At 35.3% G+C, this 24,969-nt stretch overlaps 1 protein-coding gene across 2 annotated transcripts in view; it reads left to right on the top strand.

The window, feature by feature from the left end:
• C1QTNF7 (C1q and TNF related 7) overlaps positions 1–23,958 on the top strand; it is a 153,873-nt gene extending 129,915 nt beyond the window's left edge. For both annotated transcript variants that reach the window (XM_074229764.1, XM_074229765.1), the window contains exons 2-3: positions 15,364–15,609; positions 18,609–23,958. In XM_074229764.1, the coding sequence (XP_074085865.1) occupies positions 15,372–15,609; positions 18,609–19,240 (870 nt within the window). In that variant the 5' untranslated portion in view covers positions 15,364–15,371 and the 3' untranslated portion in view covers positions 19,241–23,958. The remainder of the gene's footprint in view (positions 1–15,363; positions 15,610–18,608) is intronic.
• Positions 23,959–24,969: the final 1,011 nt, after the last annotated feature.

The following is a 24,969-nucleotide window of genomic DNA, read 5'->3' as shown; positions in this document are numbered from 1 at the left end:
TTAAAGAAAGAATTAAACAGCAGATGTAATTAAACAGAAGCTGTGCTTAAGTGAATGAACATATTTGAAGAAGTTAAGCAATTAAAATTGACTCCATGAGAAGTTTCCCATTGGAACCTTCTACAAAGTCTACCAATAATTAGAGCCATCCAAAAATGGAATGGGATCCCTTGAAAGGGAGAAAATTCTTTGTCATTAGAGGTGCTCAAGCAGAGGCTGAATGAGCATCTATTTTGTATGTTGTTAATGGGATTCAAGATTTGGGTTAGTCTAGATGATGACCTCCAAGATTCCTTCCAACTTTAGATCGTGATTCTATCCCCATTTTACTATTGAGAAATTAAAATTCAGAGAGTTTAAATAACTTGACTATGGTCATACAACTTTTAGGTGTCAGAGAAAGATGGGTACCCAGATTTCTCATGTACAGGTTCTGTTAACTCTCTACCAAATCAGTATGTTGCTACTTAGGAATCACCAATCTTGTTTCAATTGCTTTAAATATCAGTCTTTATTCAGGCAGGTAAGAGGTACAATGGATAGAGTGCTAGGCTGGAGTCAAGAAGATCTGAATTCAAATTCAACCTCAGACACTTGGGACCTGTGTGACCATGGCTAAGTCACTTAACCTCTATCTGCCTTAGTTTTCTCAATTGTAAAGTGGAGATAATCGTACCTTTTTCTTAGGTATGTTGTGAAGATCAAATGAGATAATCTTTGTAAAATGTTTTAGTACAGTGTCTGGTACATAATAGACAAAAATATTTGTTTCCTCTTTAAGCAACATTGCCCATATTAATGAATGTTTGCTATAATAGCAATGCAATAGTTTTTTAAAAATTATGGAATTGGCAGAGGCAGAAAGAGATCACATAAGAAAAATATAAAAGTAAAGGTACATATATAATTTGTTGTCATTCAGTGGAGTTTGGGGGGTAAAAGTTAATGACCAGGCACTTTGTCAGGTCTGTAAATATAATGAACAGGGAAAATAATATAGATAGCATAGGATTAGGGGAAAGGCCAAAGAAGAGAGAGCAATCCAAAGTAGATTCAAGTTATCATGGGAGCAAGGGGCAAAGAAATTACGGAAGAGCCAGGTTTGAAACCAGCAAGAAAAATGTCAATTCATCAGGTTTGCATGGTGTTCTGAGAAGTTAGTCTTTAAGGTTGCTATGCTATTCACAATATCAGGGGTTTCTGAGTGTTTTTCTTTTTGTTTCCTTTTTTGTGCAAAATATATTATTCTTTATGTGTTTAAAATTATTCATTTTACTTCCCATCAATCTTTTTATCTCTTATTAATCATGAACTCTTCTATCCATAGATCTCAGGGGTAATTTCTTTTTCTCCACTAATTTGCCTGTGATGTCACCTATTATGTCTAAATTGTGTACGTATTTGGAGGCCAGCTTAATATATGCTGTTATATATTGATCTATGTCCAGTTTCTTCAAGACTACTTTCCAGTTTTCCCAGCAGTTTTAGTCAAAGAAAGAGTTCTTGTCTCAATAACTGATCTTTGGGTTTATCAAAAATTATGTTACTGTGTTTATTTTCTTCTGTTACCTTCCTAATCCATTCATTGATCAACCACTCTCTTTTTTCATTTTTCATTTTTTATTGTTTTTTGAATATTATAATTTTCCCTATCTCACTTCCCTCCCCCCCACTCACCCTCCACAGAATGCTATACATTGATCAAAATTGAATGTGTTGAAAGAAAAATCATATCCTTAAGGAAAAAATAAAATATAAGAGATAGCAAAATTACATAAGATACTTTTTAAAAAAAAATTAAAGGTAGTAGTCTTTGGTCTTTGTTTAAACGCCACAATTCTTTCTTTAGCTATAGATGGTATTCTCCATACCCTAAAATTGTCCCTGATTGTTGCTCCAATGAAATGAGCAAGTCCATTAAGATTGATCATCACCCCCATGTTGTTGTTAGGGTGTACAATGTTCTTCTGGTTCCGCTCATCTCACTCAGCATCAGTTCATACAAATCCTTCCAGACTTCTCTGAATTCCTATCCCTCCTGGTTTCTAATAGAACAATGGTGTTCCATGACATACATATACCACACTTTGTTCAACCATTCCCCAATTAATGGACATTCACTCAATTTCCAATTCTTTGCCACCACAAACAGGGCTGCCATGAATATTTTTGTACAAGTGATGTTTTTACCTTTTTTCATAATCTCTTCAGGGAATAGAACCAGTAATGGCATTGCTGGATCAAAGGGTATGCACATTTTTGTTGACCTTTGGGTGTAATTCCAAATTGCTCTCCAGAAAGATTGGATGAGTTCACAGCTCCACCAACAATGCATTAGTATCCCAGATTTCCCACATCCCTGCCAACATTGGTCACTGTCCTTTCTGGTCATATTGGCCAATCTGAGAGGTGTGAGGTGGTACCTCAGAGATGCTTTAATTTGAATTTCTCTAATCAGTAATGATTTAGAACAATTTTTCATATGACTATAGATCACTTTCATTTCCTTATCTGTAAATTGTTTCTGCATATCCTTTGACCATTTGTTAATTGGGGAATGGTTTGGTTTTTAATGAATTTGACTCAGTTCTCTATATATTTTAGAAATGAGTCATTTGTCAGAAATACTAGTTGTAAATATTGTTCCCCAATTTACTACATTTTTTTATCTTAGTAACAGTGGTTTTGTTTGTGCAAAAGCTTTTTTAATTTAATGTATAATCAAAATTATCTAGGGTTTTTTTAACAGTGGTCTCCATTTCTTCCTTTGTCACAAACTGTTTCCCTTTCCATAGATCTGAAAGGTAAACTATTCCTTGCTCTCCTAGTTTGCTTATAATATTGTTTTTCATGTCTAAATTCTATACCCATTTTGATCTTATCTTGGTAAAGGGTGTGAGATGTTGGTCTAATGCAAGTTTCTTCCATACTAACTTAAAATTTTCCAAACAGTTTTTATCAAAGATTCTTTATCCCAGAAGCTGAACTTTTGGGGTTTATCAAACAGCAGATTACTGTAATCATTTCCTGCTATTGCACGTAGTCTATTCCACGGATCCACTTCTCTATTTCTTAGCCAATGCCAGTCAGTTTTGATGACTGATGTTTTATAATATAATTTTAGATCTGGTTGAGCTAAGCCACCTTCTTTTGTACTTGTTTTCAATAAATCCCTAGAAATTCTTGACTTTTTATTTCTCTATATGAATTTGCTTACAATTTTTTCTAACACATTAAAGCAATTTTTTTGGAATTTTAATTGGTAGGACACTAAATAAGTAGTTTAATTTAGGTAGAATTGTCATTTTTATTATATTAGCTTAGACTATCCATGAGCAGTTAGTATTTGCCCAGTTTTTAAAATCTTTTTTTATTTGTGAGAGAAGCGTTTTGTAGTTGTTTTCATAGTTGCTGAGTCTGCCTTGGCAGGTAGACTTACAAATATTTCATATTGTCTGAAGTTATTTAAAATAGGATTTCTCTTTCTAGCTCTTGCTGCTGTATCTTGGCTAGTAATATATAGAAATGCTGAGGATTTGTGAGGGTTTATTTTATATCCTTTGACTTTGATAAAGTTGCTAATTGTTTCTAGTAGTTTTTTAGATGATTTTTCTTTTAGGATTCTCTAGATACACCATCATATCATCTGCAAAGAGTGAGAGTTTTGTTTCTTCCTTCCCAATCCTAATTCCTTCAATTTCTTTTTCCTTCTCTTATTGCTGAAGCTAACATTTCTAACACAATATTGAATAGTAGTGGTGATAATGGGCATCCTCGTTTCACCCCTGATCTTATTAGGAATGCCTCTAGCTTATCACCATTGCATATAATGTTTGTTGTTGGTTTCAGATAGATACTGCTTATCATTCTAAGGAACAATCCATTTATTCCTACGCTCTTTAGTGTTTTTAGTAGGAACGGGTGCTGTATTTTGTCAAAGGCTTTTTCAGCATCTATTGATATATTCATATGATTTCTGATAGATTTATTATTGATGTAGTCAATTAAATTCAGTTTTCCTAATACTGAACCAACCCTGTACTCTGGGGTAAATCCTGCTTGGTCATGGTGTATTATCCTAGTGAAAATTTGCTGTAATCACTTGGCTAAGATTTTATTTAAGATTTTTGTTTCTATATTATTTAGAGAGATAGGTTTATAATTTTCTTTCTCTGTTTTGACTCTTCCTGGTTAAGGTATCAGCATCACATTGGTGTCATAGAAAGAGTTAGTCAGAGTTCCATCCTCACCTATTTTGCCAAAGAGTTTGGATCAAATTGTTCCTTAAATGTTTTATAGAATTCACTTGTAAATCTGTCTGTCCCTGGAGATTTTTCCTTAGGGAGTTCAGTAATGGCTTGTTGAATTTCTTTTTCTGAGATAGCATTATTTAAGTATTTAATTTCCTCTTCATTTAACCTGGGCAACTTATATTTTTGTAAATATTCATTCATTTCACTTAGTTTATCAAATTTATCAGCATACAGTTGGGTAAAATAATTCTGCATTGTCACTTTAATTTCCTCCTTTTTCATTTATGATACTGGTAATTTGGTTTTCTACTTCCTTTTTTTTAAATCAAATTAACCAGAAGTTTATCAATTTTATTGTTTTTTCATAAAACCAACTCTAGGTTTTATTTCTTAGTTCAATAGTTTTCTTACTTTTGATTTTACTAGTTTCTCCTTTAATTTTTAGAATTTCTAATTCGGTATTTAATTGAGAGCTTTTAATTTGTTCTTTTTCTAATGGTTTTAGTTGTATGTTTAGTTCATTGATTTCTTCTTTCTCCAATTTATTCATGTAAAAATTTAAAGATATAATATATCCCCTGACATCTTCCTTGGCTGTATCCCATAAGTTTGGGTACATTGTCTCATTATTGTCATTATCTAGGATGAAATCAGTAATTCTTTCTATAATTTTTGTTTGATCCACTCATTCTTTAAAATGAGGTTATTTAGTTTCCAATTAGTTTTAGGTCTGTCTCTCCATAGCCCATTATTGCATGTGATTTTTATTGCATTGTGATCTGAGAAGGATGTATTCACTATTTCTGCCTTTCTGCATTTAATTATTAGGTTTTTATGCCCTAGTACATGGTCAGTTTTTGTATAAGTACCATCTTTTGCAAAAAAAAAAAGTATGTTCCTTTATATCCCCATTCAACTTTCTCCAAAGGTCTATCATGTCTAGGTTTTCTAACATTCTATTTACTTCCTTAATTTCCTTCTTGTTTATTTTATGGTTAGAGTTATCTAAATCTGAGGAGGGTGAAGTCTCCCGTTTGTAGAGTTTTGCTGTCTATGTCTTCCTATAACTCATTCAATTTCTCTAAAAATTTGAATGCTAAATAGTACATACCTATTTATTATTGAGACTGCTTCATTGTCTATGGTACCTTTTAGGAGGGTATAGTTTCCTTCCTTATCTCCTTTAATTAGAGATCTATTTTTGCAGCTGCTTTGTCTGAGATAAGGATTGCTACCTCTGCTTTTTTCACTTCAGCTGAAGCAAAATATATTAAATTCCAACGTTTTACCTTTACTCCATATGTATCTTTCTGCTTCAAATGAGTTTCTTGTAAGCAGCATATTGTAGGATTCTGCTCTTCAATCCAGTCTGCTATTCATTTACATCTTATGGGACAGTTCATCCCATTCACATTCAAAGTTATAATTACTAACTCTTTATTGTCCTCCATGCTATTCCCAGTATTTTGTTTCTGAACATCACCACCTTCAGTATATTTGACCCCTTCTATACTACACCCCTCCCCTTTCTTTCCCCTTTCCTTTTGCTCCTTCTTCCTTCTGTTAGTTCCTTTTTCCCTCCCCCCCCTCCTCCTTCCCCTTTTAATACTTGAAAGGTAAGATAACTTTCTCAACTTAACTGAGTCGTAACTGAGTGTGTGTATGTTAACTTTGGGCCTTATCTGATGAGAGTAAGATTTAGGTGGTTCTCACATTCTCCCTTCTTCCTCTCTATTATAATAAGTCCCTTTTACCTCTTTTTGTAATGTGATTCACCCCATTCAATCTCCCCCTTCTTCCTGTCTCTTTACTGTCCCCCTTTTTCAAGGAGATACTGTTTTGAAATCATTCTAACAGAGTCATAAATAAGCCATAAGTGTCTATTACTTCTGGCTAAGTATATCCTCTTAGAGTTACATTTCTCAAAAGTTTTAAGAATCTTTCCCCGAGGTGGGGATATAGACAGTTTCAGCTTATTTGGATAGCAATTTTTTTCTTTACCCTTTTTTTTAAAAACCTTTTCATGTGTCTTTTGAGTCTCCTGTTTGAAGTCCAAATTTTCTATTTATCTCTGGTCTTTTCATCAGGAAAAGCTAGAAGTCTCCTATTTTATTAAATCCATATTTTCCCCCAGAAGAGCAGGCTCAGTTGGCTGCATTCCAAGGTCCCTTGCTCTTCAGAATATTGCATTCCAGTCCCTTTTATCCCTTAATGTTGATACATCCAGGTACTGTGTAATCTTTACTGTGGTTCCTTGGTATCTATATTGTTCCTTTCTGGCTGCTTGCAAGATTTTCTCTTTTATCTGATAGTTCTGGAATTTGACCACAATATTCCTTGGTGTTTTCATTTTAGGATCCCTTTCCAAAGGGAATCAATGTATTCTTTCAATAACTATTTTGTCCTCTGGTTCCATGATATCAGGGCAGTTTTCCATCACTAAATGCTGTAATATTGAGTCCAGGCTTTTTTTCTCTTCGATGTTTGCGGGAAGCCCAATGATTCTTAAGTTGTCTCTCCTGGATCTATTCTTAAGGTCAGTGGATTTGCCAGTGAGGTATTTTACATTTTCTTCTATTTTTTTCCGTTTCTTGGTTTTGTTTAATAGATTCTTGTTGTCTCATGAAATCATTAGTTTCTTTTTTTAAGAGAAGAATTTTCTTCATTTACCTTTTGCAACTCTTTTTCCAATTGGTCAATTCTACTTTTTATTTATTTATTTGTTTTTTAATTTTGTATGATTATAATAATCTTGCTATGAGAGTAATCATAAACCCACCCCCAAAGGATGAGAAACCTCAAGAATAGTGAGAGAGAGAAAAAAATGTACTTCAGTCTGTGTTCAGATTCCAAAGGTTCTGTCTCTGAGATAGGTTACTTTCTTTATCATAAATTCACCAAAGAAGTTGCTTCAATATTTTTCCCACAGTTGCTCTCACTAGGTGTATTACTCTCCACCTATTCCTTCCCACTCTCATTTTTCTATTCTCTCTCTCTCTCCTTTTGCCCTATACCTGCTCAGAAGTGTGTTGTATCTGAGTATCCTCTCCCACAATATTCCCTCTCTTCTATCACCTATTGCCCCCCCTTCCCTCCCCCTGTTCCCCCTTATCCCATCCCTCTCTTCTCATTTTTCTCTAGGGTAAGATAGATTTCCTCACCCTATTATGTTATTTCCTCTCTGAGCCATTTCTGATGAGAATGAAGGCTCACTCATTCCCCCCTCGCCTTTCCCATTTCACTCCATTTTAAAAGCTTCCTCTTGCCTCCTATGTAAAATATCTTAGCCCCTGCTTCCTCTCCTTTCCCTTCCTCCCAGCACTTTTCTTTATAACCCATTGAATCCATCTTTTTACTATATTGTACCATTATATTCAGCTCCTTCCTGTGCCTTGTCTATATGCTCCTTCTAACTGCTCTTATGAATGAGAAAGTTCATATGAGTTATCAGTATCTTCTTCCCATGCTTGAATACAAACAGCTCAACATCATTAAGTTCCTCATAATTAGTTCTTCTCGTCCACCCCCCTCGATGGTTTACCTGAGTCCTGGACTTAGAGATCAAACTGTCTGTTCAGCTCTGGTTATTTCAATAGGAAAGTGTGAAAGTCCCCTGTTTCATTGAAAGTCCATATTTTCCCCTGAAAGAGGATGTTCAGTTTTTTGGGGTAGTTGATTCTCAGTTGTAAATAAAGATCTTTTCCCTTCTGGAATACCATTCTCTAAGCCCTACAAGTCCTCAATGTAGATGCTGCCAGATCCTGTGTAATCCTGACTATAGTGCCATGGTATTTGAATTACTTGTTTCTGGCAGGTTTTAGTATTTTCTCTTCGACTTGGGAGTTCTGGAGTTTGGATATAATATTCCTGGAAGGTTTTCTTTTGGAATCTCTTTCAGGAGGTGATCAGTGAATTCCCTCAATTTCTATTTTACCCTCTGCTTCTAGGATCTCAGGGCAATTTTGTTGTATTATTTCTTGAAAAATGAAGTATGGGCTCTTTTCCTGGTCATGACTTTCAGATAGCCCAATAATTTTTAAATTATCTCTTCTGGATCTGTTTTCAAGGTCAGTTGTTTTTCCAATAACATATTTCACATTTTCTACTAATTTATTACTTTTTTGGTACAGTTTTATTTCTTTCTGGGTTCTCACAAAGTCATCCACTTCCTTTGGTTCCATTCGGCATTTAAAGGAGTTATTTTCTTCAGAGAGCTTTTGTATCTCCTTTTCTACCTGGCCAATTCTGCTTTTTAAGGCATTATGGTTTCCATAATAATATCAAGATTACATGTTTTTCAAGGATGGATGGGAATTCAGGGAAGCCTGGAGGGATTTGCACGAACTGATGCTGAGTGAGATGAACAGAACCAAAAAAACACTGTACACCCTATCAGCAACATGGGGGTGATGTTCAACCTTGATGGACTTGCTCGTTCCATCAGTGCAACAACAAGGGACAATTTTGGACTGTCTGCAATGGAGAATACTGTCTGAATCCAGATAAAGAGCCATGGAGTTTGAACAAATTTCAAGGACTATTCCCTTTAATTTAGGGGGAAAAACAGATATCTTATTGTCTGATCTTGTTATCTCTTATACTTTTGTTTCTTCCTTAAGGATGTGATTTCTCTCTCATCACATTCAATTTGGATCAATGTACAACATGGAAACAAAATAAAGGGAGACAGATTGCTTTCCATGGTGGGGGGGGGAAGTAATATTGGGAGAAAAATTGTAAAACGCAAAACTCAAATAAAATCTTTTTTTAAAAAAGTCAGAATAAAAAAAGATTACACGTTTTTAAAAACGAGAAAAGAGGGGTAATTACCAAATAGAGGTCAAATCACAGAGGAAGAAACATCTTTAAGGATAAAAATAAGTAGATACTATTCTTATGCTAACCTTAATTACATTTAAATGTATGTGTGTTTGTATAGGGTATATGAAATTAATAGTGGAGGGACTTCACAGAGATCAGTTAAGAGGCTGAAATAATGAGGCCCTGTTTTTTAACTAAACTGGTTTTTAATATACTATTTTCTTCAGTATTTTTTTTGTTTTTCTTTCACCAAGTTTCTGACTTGGTTTTCATGATTTATCTTCATTGCTCTCATTTCTCCTCCCAATTTTTCCTCCACCTCCCTTAATTGCTTTTCAGTCTTTTTTGAACTCATAGGTTTTGGATACAGAATCTCCAATTTTGTCATCATCTGAGTGTGTATTGTCCTCAATGGGCCCAAAGTAATTTTCTATGGTCCAATTCTTTTTTCTGTTGATTGCTCATTTCCTCAGCCTGTGACTTATTTGACACACTTCCAAGGCTTTGGGAGGTTTGAGGGACAATCCACAGGGATCTTAATCCCTCTAAGGTCTAATGAGAGGCTTCAGGCCCTCCCCTCTGTCCTGGAGCTATGAGGAGAGTCCCTGCTCAGCTATGGTAGTATGAAAACCCAAACTGTAACCTGAATTTGAGTTTGGGCAAACAACTGAGTCCTGCCCAGGCAGAGCAGAGACATTTCTGCAGTATCCTCTGGCCCCCTTACTGCCTGTGGGCTGAGAGCTCTTGATGTGCTGGGTGGCTCTGCTAACAACCTGCAGGTTCTTACTGCAGGGCTGCTCTGAGACTGGAGCTCCTCTCCACACTCATTCTGGTGCAACAGAGTTCTTTCACCACCCCTTCTGGCTGTTCCTGATGATTAAACTGCCTCCTCTGCCATGGACCCAGGTGTCCAGCCAGGCTGTGCTATGCTATGAATTCAGCTTGGCTGCAGCTTTTTCCTTCCTGGTCTCAGTGGAACAGACCTGCCCCGGAGATCTTCTAAGTTGTCTTGGACTGGGAAATTAACACTCAGTCTTTCTGTGGGTTCTGCCCCTCTAAATTTTGGCTAGAGTCATAATTTGAGGGATTTGGGAGTTTTTTGAGGAATAAGTTTCTGGAAATTCCTGCCTTCATGCTGCCATCTTGGCTCTGCCCCCGGTCAATTCTATTTTTGCAGGAGTTTTCCATTTTGCTTAGTTGTAGTTTTGAGAGACTTATTTTCTTTTCACATTTGACCAATTGAAGATTTGAGAGAATAATTTTCTTTTTTGTAGGTGGTGGTGGTGGGTAGTGGTGATGATGTTGATAGTGATGGTGACAATGATGGGGGTGATAAAGATGGTGGTGTTGGTAGTGTTGGTGGTAATAATGATGGTGATGATTAATTTGCATAAGACCACACAGGTCATTATTGGCACATGTGAAATTCAAACCCAAGTCCTCGGATTCCAAAATCAAGTCTCTTTATACCACTCTATAATATTTTACCACATCAACTAGATTTTAACTCTTTGGAAGGCAGAGAATTTGTCTTATACTTTTCTGTAATCTTCATGATATCTAGCACAATATTTCTTAATAGGAAAGAATATTCATCTGTTGAATTCCATTAACAATTTAATGCTATCTCCTTATTTTCACCGCCAGGCTTGTCTGGCTTTCTTCAAGTCCCAGATAAAATCTCATCTTCCATAAGAAGCCTTTTGATTCCCTTTAATTCTAGTACCTTCTCTCTGAAAATTATTTCCAATTTATCCTGTACACATTTTATTTGTCTATAATTGTTGACTCCCACCTTTAGATAATGAGCACCTTGAGAAGACAGATTGTTCTTTTGTCTTTCATTGTGCCATTTACTGGACTTGGCTCAATATTTAGAACAGAGTAGATGCTTGATAAATGTTTTTGATTGACAAATTAATTATTTTAGAACTACTCCCTATGTACATTTTGCCAGTTCCCTTTTAACATATATTATTGTTTCAGCTGTTTACAGTTAAAGTTTACAACTCTTTATGATCCCATTTGAGGTTTTCTTGACAGAGATATTGTAATGTCTTGCCCTTTCCTTCTTCAGATAGCTACCACCAGGGCCTCATTATTTCAACCTCTTAACTGATCTCTTGGAAGTCCCTCCCCTTTTAATTTCATATATCCTATACAAACATACATACATTTAAATGTAATTAACGTTAGCATAAGAAAGAGTAGTGTCTACTTATTTTATCCTTAAAGATATTTCTACCTCTGTGATTTGACCTCCATTTAGTAATTACCTTTCCTTTTTCATTTTAAAAACATGTAATCTTGAAATTATTTTGTAAGCATGCAGTCTTGTCATCCTTTTCAGATTGTACCTTTCAGCAACTCTTTGCCTCTATCACCAAGAATTATCCTTTCTTCCTTGATAATATCTTTTAAAATTTGTCTTAGTCCCTAGAACTAAAATCCTTTTTGTATATAAATAACCTTTGTTATTGTTTCCTTGATTCTTTCCTAATGTTCTGCCAGTCCTTATGAACAGCATTACTCAAATCATCTCCTTTGATTATTTTCTATGCCTTTTGATTTTTGATTACTTTCTTTTTGATGTGACTTCCCTACTTCAGGTTTAGATACTGATTTCACTTTCATTGTAATTATTTAAGCAGAGACTACTACCAATGATGATAACAATAACTTATATTGCAAAGGCAGTATAGTAATGGATAGAGAACCAACCTGGGGTCAAGTCTTATCTCATATATAGAACATCTAGGTGATAACCGAGACAAATAACCTTCTGATTTATTTTTGTTGTTTAATTGTTTTTCAGTTATGTCTAACTCTTTGTAGTCCTATTAATGGTTTTCTTGGCAAAGATACTGGAGTAATTTGCCATTTCCTTCCCCAGTTTCGCCAGTAAACTAAGGCAAACAGAGTTAAATGACTTGCCCAGGATCACACAGTTAGTAAATATCTGAGGTCAGATTTGAACCCTAGTCTTCTAATATCAGACCCAGCGCTCTATTCATTATGCCACTTAGTTGCCCTGCTGACCTATAGACAAAGAGAGAGTTTCCATATTAATAATTCCCCATATCAGTGAAATCCCAAGTCCAATGTAGTACTAATGGATAAAAAAGCCAAATCTCACATTCATATAGTGCCTTAAAATTTTTAGAGTTGTCTGTATCAAAACCCTTACCAAAATATGTAATGCAAGAGATAATTGACTCAATGGGTAAAGAGACCTATCTATCATCACATAACTAGTGCTTGAGCTAGAACTGAAATCCAGGGCAAATTGACTCCAAGTTCCCTTGCCTTTGCATTGTACCACAGTCCCTAGAGAATACCTAATATCCCTTCCAATTTTGATATTCCCAGATTCCATAATTGTTTATCCATTGGACCATTTCATCCATACTCAGGTTTTATTTTCTTCTCTACAAGTTCTCATTTCATACCTGTGCTATAAACAGCCTCATTATACTAATCCAAGTTAGCCTATTTTCCTCTTTCAAATACCTTATCAAAGCCTACTTAGTGGATTAAGTCTTTAGAAGGAAGAAAAACTGATCATCTGACATCTAAGGATTCCTAGCTTTTAACCAAAGGCTTTTCATCTCATTGCTTTGAAAACCTGTTTCCTTGTGTTTATTTAGTCTGAAATCCCTTTGGGAATGTCTTATGTTTTATAAATGGTAAATAGTACTGAGCAAATCTAATGAGTTTACTTGGTCAAAGGATGTCTTAATATAATCTCAGGTCAGCAATTTGACAAGTGCTTTGGGTGGGGGGAGGTCTTGTTTTTAGCTGAGTTATATAGTCATTGAAGAAATATATTTTCTTGACCAGTAAGCCTAGATTTTGGTCTGGTAGATAATTTGGTCATGTGATGAGAAACTATCATTTCTCATCACAACTTTTTAATAAAAATAAAATATTAAATAACCAATTTAGTCAACTTTCCTCTGACCCCCACTGCTATTGGATGATGGTGCTGACACTATAAAGACACAGAACACCAGAATATCAGAATTAGTAGGGACAGCAGAGGATCACCGATAGGTAATTGCCAAATCTGAGAAGCCCACTACTTCTTGAGGCAGTCCATTATATTTCTATATAGCTTTAATTATAGAAAGGAAGCTTTTCCTCTCTATCAAGACCAAATTCACCTCTGTGATTTTCATCTAAGTATTCTGAATTCTGTCTTCTGGAATCCAGCAGAACAATTTTAATCTTAATTTTATTTTTGTTGTTGTTATTGTTCAGTTGTGTCTTATTCCCCCTGGCCCCATGGGGGGGGGGATTAAATTCAATGGAGTGGTTTGCCATTTTCTTCTCTAACTCATTTTACAGTTGAGGAAACTGATGCAAAGAAGGTCATACCTGTGTGTGTGTCTAAAGCCAGATTTGAATTCATGAAGATGAGTCTCCTTGATTCCTAGCCCAGTCCTCTATTCACTGTACCACCTACTGCCCTCTAACTTTCATTTTATAGACACTTGAAGGAAGCTCTTATATCCTTGCTGTGTGTTTCCTTCTATAGGCTAAATCCCTAGTCATTTTATGGCATGAACTGAAGATCATTCTCCATCCTAGTTGCTCTTCTCTAGATCCTCTCTAACTTGTTTATGTCTTTTATAAGATGTGACAACCAAGGGGGCAGCTGGGTGGCACAGTGGATAGAGCACTGGGCCTGGAGTCGGTAGGACTTGAGTTCAAATATGACCTCGGACATTGAATAATTGCCTAGTTGTGTGACTTTGGGCAAGTCACTCTTAACCCTTTGCCTTAAAAATAAAATTTAAAGAAAAAAGATGACTATCATTTGAATGCATTACTTCAGATATGGTAAGACCAAAGTATAAAAAACCTTTTTCCTCCCTTATTCTAGATACTATGGCTTTCTTAATACAATTTGAGATTTCTTTAATTTTGAGTGTCATATCCTATTTAACTTGCAATTCATTAAAAAAAACCCAAAACCATTTCAGTAAAGTTGTTTTCTAGTCATGCCTTCCATATTTTATATTTTTGAAGTTGATTTTTTGAACCAAATGTAATATACTTTATATTTATACTGGCTAAATAAATTTCATCTAATTAGAGTTATCTCAGCATTCTGACCTGTCACAATCCTTTTGGAAACTGAGACTGTCATCCAGCCTTTTAACTATCCCTGCCAACTTTGTGCCATCTACTACAATGATAAGCATGTACTCTTTATTATCCAATTCACCCATAAAATATTGGTTAGAAAGTACTTTGGAAATTATATACGCCCCTTGACTTTTGACTTTTTTCCCTCCATATTATTGCTTGTCATTTCATGTATAGATCATATTACTAGACACATACTGCAAGTATTACCAATTCTGCATTGGAACTAAGAAAGTATAGATAGTTTTTATTCTTCTGGACCGTTGGTTGTCAAAACCAAAACTGATCTGTGCTGATGTGCTTTTAGGAGTTGTATGGTTTCCTTACTGCCATATCAACCACAGAATATAACTATCCATAGCTGAAGCCCAAGCAGACAGGCTCCCTTCATTAGAAGGATCTAGAAACACCTATAGTCTTTAAAGTATCAAAAAAACTGCCAAAGCTCTGGGACCATTCCAGTTAGAATATCTGAAAGCTGCCCAGTCCTTTTTCCTGAGTGTCAAACTAATGATGAAAGGAATAAAATCAAGTCTTCCAATTTCAGATATTTGCTTTGGTGCAAAGGAAAAAAAATCCTTTTAGATCAGAACTGAAGGGAAAGAATACTTATTTCAGTGAGAATCCACAAAACAACTTCATTGTTTCAATTGAGTCCTGCTCTTTAGTTTTTCCTAGTGAAAAGGCTCCAGGAGTTTAATATGAAAAACACTGTCATATTATAACCTAAGGATTTTAAATGAGAGATTGAATCTCCCCTTAGGACACACACATGTTGCTCCAATTATCACTAATTGGAGTAACACATGAATATTAGGGAGAAGGAGAATAATAGAATTCCTTCTTTTTTAAATTTCTTTTTCTCTCCAGTTTATCTTACAGATCAAGGGTAACTCATAGATCCTGGTAAATTATTTTTGAAACTTCTAAACAGGGCCCCATCTCTATGGTCATTGGATATATAGCCAAGAATTCTTTATAATAAGCTTATTGTTGTCTGAGAAATTTGGGAGGGAGAGATCTTGTTTTTTAATTGGGGGGATATAATGTTTCTAATATTCAATCGCCTCTCAAATAGAATTGATACTCTAAGTAAGACCTGAGAAGATGCATTTATGCTCATCTGTGTCTCTTCCAGAGCCAAAGATGTTTGTCTTGCTCTATGTTACAAGTTTTGTCATCTGGGCAAGTGGACAACTTCAGGGTAATCAGTTCAAAGGAGAAAGTCCCTCCCCGAGGTATATCTGTAGTATACCTGGCTTGCCTGGGCCTCCTGGTCCTCCAGGAGCTATTGGATCACCTGGGCCACACGGTCGTATTGGCCTTCCAGGAAGAGATGGTAGAGATGGCAGGAAAGGTGAAAAAGGTGAAAAGGGGATCGCAGGTAACTAAAGCTAATCTTCAATGAAGTACCTCCCCTCATCCATACTCCCTTCCCTTTTTTCTCCTAACCCCAAACCTGGAAAAATTACCCTGTTTTTCTTTTGTTGTTGATTTTGTTTTCTTTAATCACCATGATCTTATGAGAATAATGTGTTAGTCAGACATAGCAATTAGGAATCTCTGTTTATGACTCTGTTCCAAATTCTTGAGGGAAATTACATAAATTGCTCAGTTTTTGCTAATTTTCATTTCTCATGTATGAAACAGCAACTATAAAAAATGGAGCATAACCTTCCAATCTTATTCCTCATTGTCAGTTTGCATTAGCTCGATTTTAGAGCTATCTAAAGGTAAATTTCTTGTGGCACCATTGAAGAGCCTTAATATTCTCTTGCTCTTTCAATCAGAGACTAGATGGATACTGCATAGTAACTATGCACTATCCAATAAAGGAAAAAAGCTTTGAATTTGGGATAAGAGGATACAGGTTCAAATCGTAACTCTGTTATTGGCTGCCTAGATTATGTTAGACAAGTTATTTGTCTGAGTCTCATTTGACTTATTTGTAACATGATAAGTTTGACTTACACAATCTTTAAGATCTCTTCCAATTTTAGATTCCATGATCAAGTCATCTTGGTTGGCAAATGGATTTGAAAATCTTATTTAGGGGCAGCTAGGTGGTGCAATGGATAGAGTGCCGGCCCTGGAGTCAGGAGTACCTTAGTTCAAATCCTGCCTCAGACACTTAATAATTAGCTGTGTGACCTTGGGCAAGTCATTTAACCCCATTGCCTTACAAAAACTAAAACAAAAAAATGCTTGGAAAATCCTATTTAAAGGACATTCTAGATGAATGAGTAATTCTGTATTAACTGCCACTGGATAGTTCTGCCTCCAATAAAGTCCTATTCTGATGTCTTTTCATGACATGAAGATGATTCTGAGTTCCCAAAGAGTATGTCAGCAACTTGAAAGTTCTGGCATGTTCAAACAGACTGAAAGGACTGCCATGATGGAGCTTGTGTTATCCAAGGACCAGCCTAGCTAAATTCAGAAAACCTTATCACTATAAGATTTGCCTTCAAAGAGGTGGATTTTACAGTAACCCATGAAAATAGAATGGAGGATAAATGACTTGTCCAGGATCACATAATTGATGCCAGTGGAGGGAATGCCCACATTGATAAAATCATGGTACCTTGAACTAATGAACAAAACATTTATTTCTGAGTGTAATACCCTGAGAAAATCATAGGCATGGCAGTTTAGTAAAATCACATGGGATCTAGGAAGCCCACCTTTTGGAGCTTCATTTTCTTTAGTTATAAAATGAAGTCTTCTATAAATCTATGAATTTAAAAGAAAATAGAAATCAATATTTGGGGGATGTGTTGATAGTTAAACTTTGTAACAATAAAAAATAACTTACTAACAACTATTTAAGTGACTCGGTATGGCAAGCATATCTATATTTGCCATCTTAGGCTTTATAATTAATTCAGAATCTATGAAAACTCTGTCAGTTACTTAAAAGTTATATACTTCTACTAAAGGGGCTTCAATAATGAACTGAGATATCTGCATTCAAGGGATCTGGTAATGGAAACTTTGCAGATATAAATTATTGTAAATGACATGGGGAAATCAAGGATATGAATATAGTTGAACATCTTTGTAATGATAATAATCCTGATACTTGCCTCCTTGGCTAATCAAGCTTTTACTACATGTAGTTAAATTTCATGGAATGTGATTTTGTCCAATAGAAAGACATTTTCTATTAAGACTAATAATAAGAATTCTAGCATATGAAAATAGTTTTAGTATGATTATCTAAAGATGTCAATTATACTACACAAATATTTATGTCAGTTCATGCTTTCTTAACATTTCTGAATTACGATTATTTCAACCCAAATAAGTCTAATTTTGTCCCTAGGTACAAAAAGGTTGCATAAAGTTTCCTTTATAATCAATGATTGAGGAATTGAGGGAAATAATACTTATTAGTCCAAACCTGGAATACTTCAATAAACCCCTGACTTACTAGGGTTAGCATAGTTTGGGAAGGGAGTATGGTCTGAATCCAATGACCATAAATAAAAGTGCAGCTAGGTTAAATGACTTGTCCAGGATCATATAACTACTTAGAGGTAGAGCCAGAACTCAATTTTCTGACTCTCATCTAGAAAGTCTAAGATTAACAATAATAATTATTATTGTTATTATTATCATCATCATCATCATCATCACCATTATCATTATTTTATATAGTTTCTACTATTTGCTAGAAAAATATGCTAGGCACTTTACAAATTATTGTCTCATTTGATCCTAACAATAATCCTGGGAGTGAGGTGATATCATCATCCCTGTTTTACAGTTAAGGAAACTGAAGCAAATTATGTTAAAAAAAAAAAAAAGGCTTGTGCAGAGTCACATGGCTAGTAAGTGTTTGGGACTGGATTTGATCTCAGGTCTTCCTGATTAAAGGTCCAGTATTCTATCCATTATTCTACCTATCTGTTAGAGTCATGAGATATGGCTTCTCATCCTGCCTCTGCCACTGGCTCCTTGTGGTTCTTCAGTCAAGTGATTTAGCATCCTGGGACTTGAATTTCCTTATTTGTAAAATAAAGAAATTAAATTTGGTCTTACCTTGGGTCCCTGTAGATAAGAAGGTATGCAGAGAGAATTCCCATTGCATTAAGGGGAGCCCTTTGCAAATATGTGAATGACAGCAGATTTACCATCAAAATAGCATTCAATAACCTTAAAATATTCTAGAGGTGTTTTTTTAATCTTGTGCTAATGACAGAGAAAACAAATTCATAGTTCTTTGCTTTCATTTTTTAAATGTGTAATCATAGTTTTAAAAGACTCATTGACTTGGTACTGTATTATTAAAGCTATACCTAAAAGACATATTTTAATAATATGGGCTTTATTGTTGCTGTTTGTTATGCATGATAACTAAACTTGTAAATATTTTTGAAGGTTTACGAGGCAAGGCTGGACCTATAGGACCACCTGGAGAGAAAGGGGACCAAGGAGAGACTGGTAAAAAAGGACCTACAGGACCAGGTGGAGATAAAGGAGATGTAGGTCCAATTGGACCTCCTGGACCAAAAGGAGACCGAGGAGCTCATGGTGATCGAGGGGTACCTGGTGTCTGCAGGTGTGGGAGCATCGTGCTCAAATCTGCCTTTTCTGTTGGCATCACCACCAGTTACCCAGAAGAAAGATTACCCATTGTGTTCAACAAGGTCCTTTTCAATGAAGGAGAGCACTACAATCCCTCAACAGGAAAGTTCATATGTGCATTTCCTGGAATCTATTATTTCTCTTATGATATCACATTAGCCAATAAACATCTGGCAATCGGGCTGGTACATAATGGGCAATTTAAGATAAAAACTTTTGATGCTAACACAGGAAACCATGATGTTGCTTCTGGATCCACAGTGATCTACCTTCAACCAGAAGATGAAGTCTGGCTTGAGATCTTCTTCACAGACCAAAATGGCCTTTTCTCAGATCCAAGCTGGGCAGACAGTTTATTTTCTGGATTTCTCTTATATGTTGACACAGACTACCTTGACTCCTTATCTGAAGAGGATGAATTATGAAAATGATTGAAAATCTGGAAATATCCCTCCCTGGTTATACAAACTGAGCAAAAATGGTGGAAAAAACACTGCTATGATCTAAAGGAACTACCAGCCAAATTATAAAGGAAACTATGGATGCTTTCAATAGAATCCTTTGAAGTAAAATGCTGTACCAGGCAGCTGGGACCACACAGAATGAATTATGTAAAACAATAACCCTAGATATGAATTCCCTTGAAAGCAATGTTCATAAATATTTAAACAAATTAAAGATAATGTCAACAAATTTTATATTAAATACATTGAGTGATAAAACCAGCTGGCAGTAGTATTGTCTTATTAAGCTTGTTGGAATTACTTGTTTTTATCAGTTATTTAAAAGAATCATAACATACAGTATAATGTAATTCTCCAAAGGCAAAAATGCATGTCAAAAACAAAAGATAAGAGACATGAAGCATTTTCTACAATGCAAAGTAGCAAGTTAAAATGAAAACTCCTGAGCTCTACTATAAAGGTCTAATGAGAGGAGGAATGTTTGGCCACTTTCTCTTGCTATACCTACCCCAACTAAAACCAACATTGCCCCCTTCCATTTGGGTGAAATTAGATTCCTGAAGTTTAGAATCTAGAACTTAAAGATAAGAGGAGATAAACTTACTGAAATCAGTTCCCCAAAAGTATGATGAATTTCCTTTAACGTGAACTCCCCACTTAGCCTGTTTTCCTTGAGATTTCTTACAAATCAAGACAACCCTCCAACTTAGTCATTAATTCTTCCTCTATGGTAACTTGAGTCTACAGCTCAACCCTAAGCAAAATCTACCAGCTTAATACAAATCTTCTTTCAATCAAATACTTCTTTTCCTTTTGTTCTGCCAAAATCTATCTTTACTCTGCTCCCCTGCAATCACCAGTCAATCAAGTCAACAATTTCCTCCCACCAACCACTACTCCCTTGGGTCACATTAATAGTGTTTTCATTTTCCTTCCCTACTGGCAATAATTCAGTTTCCTCACCTACTTTCTTTCCATTCATCAGTTCCATTTCCATTTCCATTTAAATTTGTTCTCCCTTTTCTTTTCAGTCCTTCCTCTTATCCAAATAAGTTTCTTTTGTAAACTAGTTCCCTTTTCTGACTTCTTTCTCCTAATCCCTTTCACTCCAAAATATTCTTATTCTTTATGCCTCATTTCTCCTAATCTAGGTCAAGAAATCTGAGAGATGAAGAAATGGAGACATAGGTAGAAGAAAATTTGAGGGATTATCTGTGTTTAATTAATAGTTGAGCCCATGGAGATACATAATATAATTTCTCCTAGACTCCTGGAAAGAAAAATTCAGAGGACTGAGTTCTCAGGAACCACAGCATTGGGACATGAAACCTCAAGAGGAGCTGCTAGAACCCAATCAATAAAGTCAATGACAAAGAAAATATTATGTGACATTTTTATAGTACCTTAAGATTTGCAAAGTACATTATGTATTTTATCTGGTTAGGCTGTTAAATTATAGAAACATCTGAGAATTCTAAAGCTAGAAGAGACTTTAGTCAGAATCTCTTCATTTTATAAATAGAAAACTGAAAATCAGAAAGGTGAAAATAGCTCACACAACATCACACACCCAGTCAGTTTCAAAGGCAAGATGAAGACTGCAGTATTCTGATTCACTGTTTAGGTAGTCTTTTTCCATGACATTCTCACTATAAAGATACACATTGTGGTTGATATGCGTGTATGTGTATATGTATGTAATATAATTATATGTTTACTTTATATACATTTATACATATTGTCCATAAGTTGTATTGTGTACATAATTTTAATTTATCTAGATTGTAATTTGCTAATGCATTTTTTGTCACTCAAAGCTATTTAAAAAAATATTCTCTCTAAAGTCTATTTCATTCATTTTCAAGTTCAAGTTTCTTTTGCTAGTTCTTATTCCAAAGGTATATCTTTTTTTTTTTGAGAAAGCTGGAAGGGGGGGGAGAAGGAAAAGCTGCTATTTCAGTTTTATAACCAAATGAAGGTGTTTTGTGCTTTTTTTTTCTCCAAAAGAATTTCCAAGGCATATTTTTCTCTGTGCAAAAAAAAAAACCCAGTAGAAGAGATTTTAATAAAAAAATACCCATAGTAATAATTATTTCTGAGAACTGTCTTATTATACACACCATACAATTTCCCATTTTAATAAAAAAAGACTCATAGCCATAATTATTTCTGAGAAATGCCTTGTTATATAGACACACATTTATTATAAATACATATTTTCATATAACTATAAAAGGGTAGGAAATTCCAACATTATGAATGGCATTGTTTATGAAGTGAGACTATTAAAAACAATCTGGATTTTTTTCTCTGTAACTGTTATTAGAATTGGGGACATGAATTTTACATGATGCTTTTTCAAATACATTTTCTCCTTACTGTGTCATATTTTTATTAGAATCTAAGAGTCAGTTTGATTAGTATTTATTAAATCCCTGCTGTTTGCAAGGTTCCATGCTGGATTCTGGTAAGAAATATAAAGCCAAGATAAGACATGGTCCCTGCCCACAAGGAGTTTACATTGTAATGGGGGGGGGGGAGATAAAATTCAAAATAAGGTCTTCTGGGAAGCCATGGAGATGGTCATCCTGGCAGAGGGGGGGTGTGGTCAGGAAATAAAAACTCAGACAGCAACAACAGAACCTCAAAATAGATGGATAAAAGAGTGAAAAAAACAAAACACTACATTGCTATGTGATTCTGCATGATTTCAAACAGCTGTTTTGACTGACCATTTCACCCCACTGGGGTGATTGATTTTTTTTTTAATAACTGAATTGGCTGGTTATTTTCATGTTATGGAGATGTGGTCTGCTTGTAAAATTTTCAAACTGAATGCTTTCATGATCTTAGCTCCCAATCTTTAATTTTAATGAATGAATAGATTATTCTCAGATAAAACACTTTCATTTTTCTCCAGACCAAATGATCCTTAATAGCAATTCTATTGTATATATAACAATATAAGCAATCATCTTTCATAATTACATAGAAAGGGTAACTTTGAAAACCATTAGTTCCATGGAACCCAAAAGAGAAGAATAAATCTAATTATTCATTCCTAGCATAATGAAATTGCAGAAATAGGAGATTGAAAAGATATCTTAGGTCACTTGTTATATTTCTCTCTTGAAGAATATCCTTCTCATCTTTTTGAAATACATAAGCTAGTACCACTTGAAATCAGTCAGTAGGATTTCCTTCATTTTTATTAGAAGACAAATAATTCCCACTTTTAGAAAAGAGTTTGCTTTCTTCATTCTAACCCACTGTTCCTAGTTAACTTCATTGCTCATATCTTGGCTAACACCATACAGCCACTATAGAATGTGTTGTAACCAGAACATTTCATGAATACAATTCACTCCCTGTATCCCATAGATACGGAGCTCTTCCTAGGCAGAACATGTCATTTCTTACCACCATACTTTTGGACCACACACATGGTCCCCTCAGATACTAACTTCTACCAGTTGGATTACCAAGCAGAGCTAAGTATTATTTCCTGTGGGAGGTTTTCTCTGATTTCTCTAAGTTGTTAGTGTTCTCTCCTTCTTGAAATACCTTTGAATTATTTCCTACTATATTGACACTTTTTGAGATTCCTATATTTTCCCAATAAAATGCAATTTCCTTGAGAAAAGGTACTATTTGATCTTTATCTTTGTATTTCTGATGCCTAACAGAGTGTCTTGCACATAACATGTTTCATTAATATCACTGAATTTAATTGGAGTATATTATGTTCAGGAGAAATAAAGGCAAGTGCTATTGATTTGAGTATATGGCATACCTTGTTCTTATCTAATTTTGTTAGGGGGAGTTATAAAACTAGCTATTTCTTTTCCTATTTTTCACTCCATTCTGAAAAAACTAAGTATCCTGTATCTCTTTTTTATCTCATCCTATGAATCATTTTCCTAGAGTATCAAAAGGAAAAAGTTCTGGAATTATCTCAGCTTTCTCTTCAGAGGTAAATACAAAAAGAAGCTGAGAACAGTCAGTGTCTCCCAAAATGTGTGTGTGAGGATTGCATGCATGAATTCTTGAGGCATCTCAAAAAACCATTTGCAATCAAATAATTGGCAATTCAAAATCCATTTATTAAGTGCCCGATCAATGGAATGTACTAGTTGATATACAAAGATGAAAAGTAACATAATCTATGCTCTCAAGGAGCTTTCAATCATTCCCGGATATATATGACTTTCATAGTCATATAGACAGAAGAAACCTTAAAGATTATTTAGTCTTGCTCTGATTGTTGCCTAGAGTAAACCAAAATCCATAGAAGGGAAATGACATGGCCCCAGTCATAAAAGTGGAATCACAGATAGAGAACAGGAGGGTGTCTCAGAGATTAGGTAACCTAAACATAGAGACTTGCCCCCAAGTCATGAACTATGTGAGAGTCAAGATTAGAAACCAGGTCCTTTAGACTGTGACACACAAAGTGTACCAGGTCCTTTAGACTATACCAACAAAGTAGCAGAACTAGAATTTGAACTCAAGACTTTTGACTCCAAATCCAATATTGGGATTTTTTTATCGTGTTCTTAAAGGGAAACAAATGCTTGGACTTCCTTTTTACCCCATGATCCTTCTAGGGTTTAATGAAAGTAAGGAATGAGTCCAAGAATCATTCAGTGTCACAGTAATGGGTTTGGTTTGGTTTTTGTTGTTATTTGGAGGTGTAGGGTGGGGAAAGGGATTAATAGTTAATTCAGTTGGTGAAGGGGAATGCTTACTCTTTACAGTGTCAAATAACCATCATAGCCTTTTCACTTAAGTAAGTGTCTTGGTGCCACCTAGATTTATTCTGTGATTGGTCACACTAATCATGCCTTAGAGGTAGAAAGAAAGGTCTATTGTGAGAACCCCAGGCAAATATGGCCACCTTTCTTGCAGGCTGTCCAGAAGACTCCAAGAAGCATTCCCTTGCCCTAAGTCCTTCACATAAAGGCCAGTGCCATTCCATTTTACCTCTACCATGAATAAAGGTCAAGCAAATAAACATCTTGGGTATCTAATCCTACTCCATCATTCTACATAGGAGGAAGAGGAAGCTGAGAGTCAAAGAGGTAAAGCCATGTACTAAAACCAGAAATTGATGTTAGAACTGGGATACTAATGGAATGTTCTTGACTTCCTATCCCAGTGTTCTTTTCATTCATAGAATCACAAGACTTAAGAAGGGACCTGAGTATTTTTAAAACACTTGCCACAGTATTTAAAATGTATTAGACACTATATAAATGCCTTCCCATTTAGTATAACTCATACCTGAAAAGGCATACCCACTGTCATTCACCCAACAGGTGGTCATCCTCTACTTGATGACCTTCACTGAGGGAAATTGCAGAACCTTCAGGTTCAACTAGTCCCACACTGGTGGTACAATGGCAAGATTGGAATTCCGCATGCCCCAACTTCATACTCTATTAATAATGGACAAGTAAGGGGCAGCTAGGTGGTGCAGTGCCCTGGAGTCAGGAGTACCTGGGTTCAAATCCAGTCTCAGACACTCAATTACCTAGCTGTGTGGCCTTGGGCAAGCCACTTAACCCCGTTTGTCTTACAAAAAAAAAGCCTAAAAGAAAAAAAAAACTTCTCACTGCTTTGTCTCTGGAAGCTACATAGCAGACATTGATCTGCTTTGGTAAAGGAAGGTTTTTCTCTGAGATTTACTA

The sequence above is a fragment of the Macrotis lagotis genome, chromosome 3 (genome assembly GCF_037893015.1).
Source record: "Macrotis lagotis isolate mMagLag1 chromosome 3, bilby.v1.9.chrom.fasta, whole genome shotgun sequence".
Lineage (NCBI taxonomy): Eukaryota > Metazoa > Chordata > Mammalia > Peramelemorphia > Peramelidae > Macrotis > Macrotis lagotis.
Note: the sequence above shows the minus strand (reverse complement) of the source record. Positions and strands in the feature narration are given on the sequence as shown.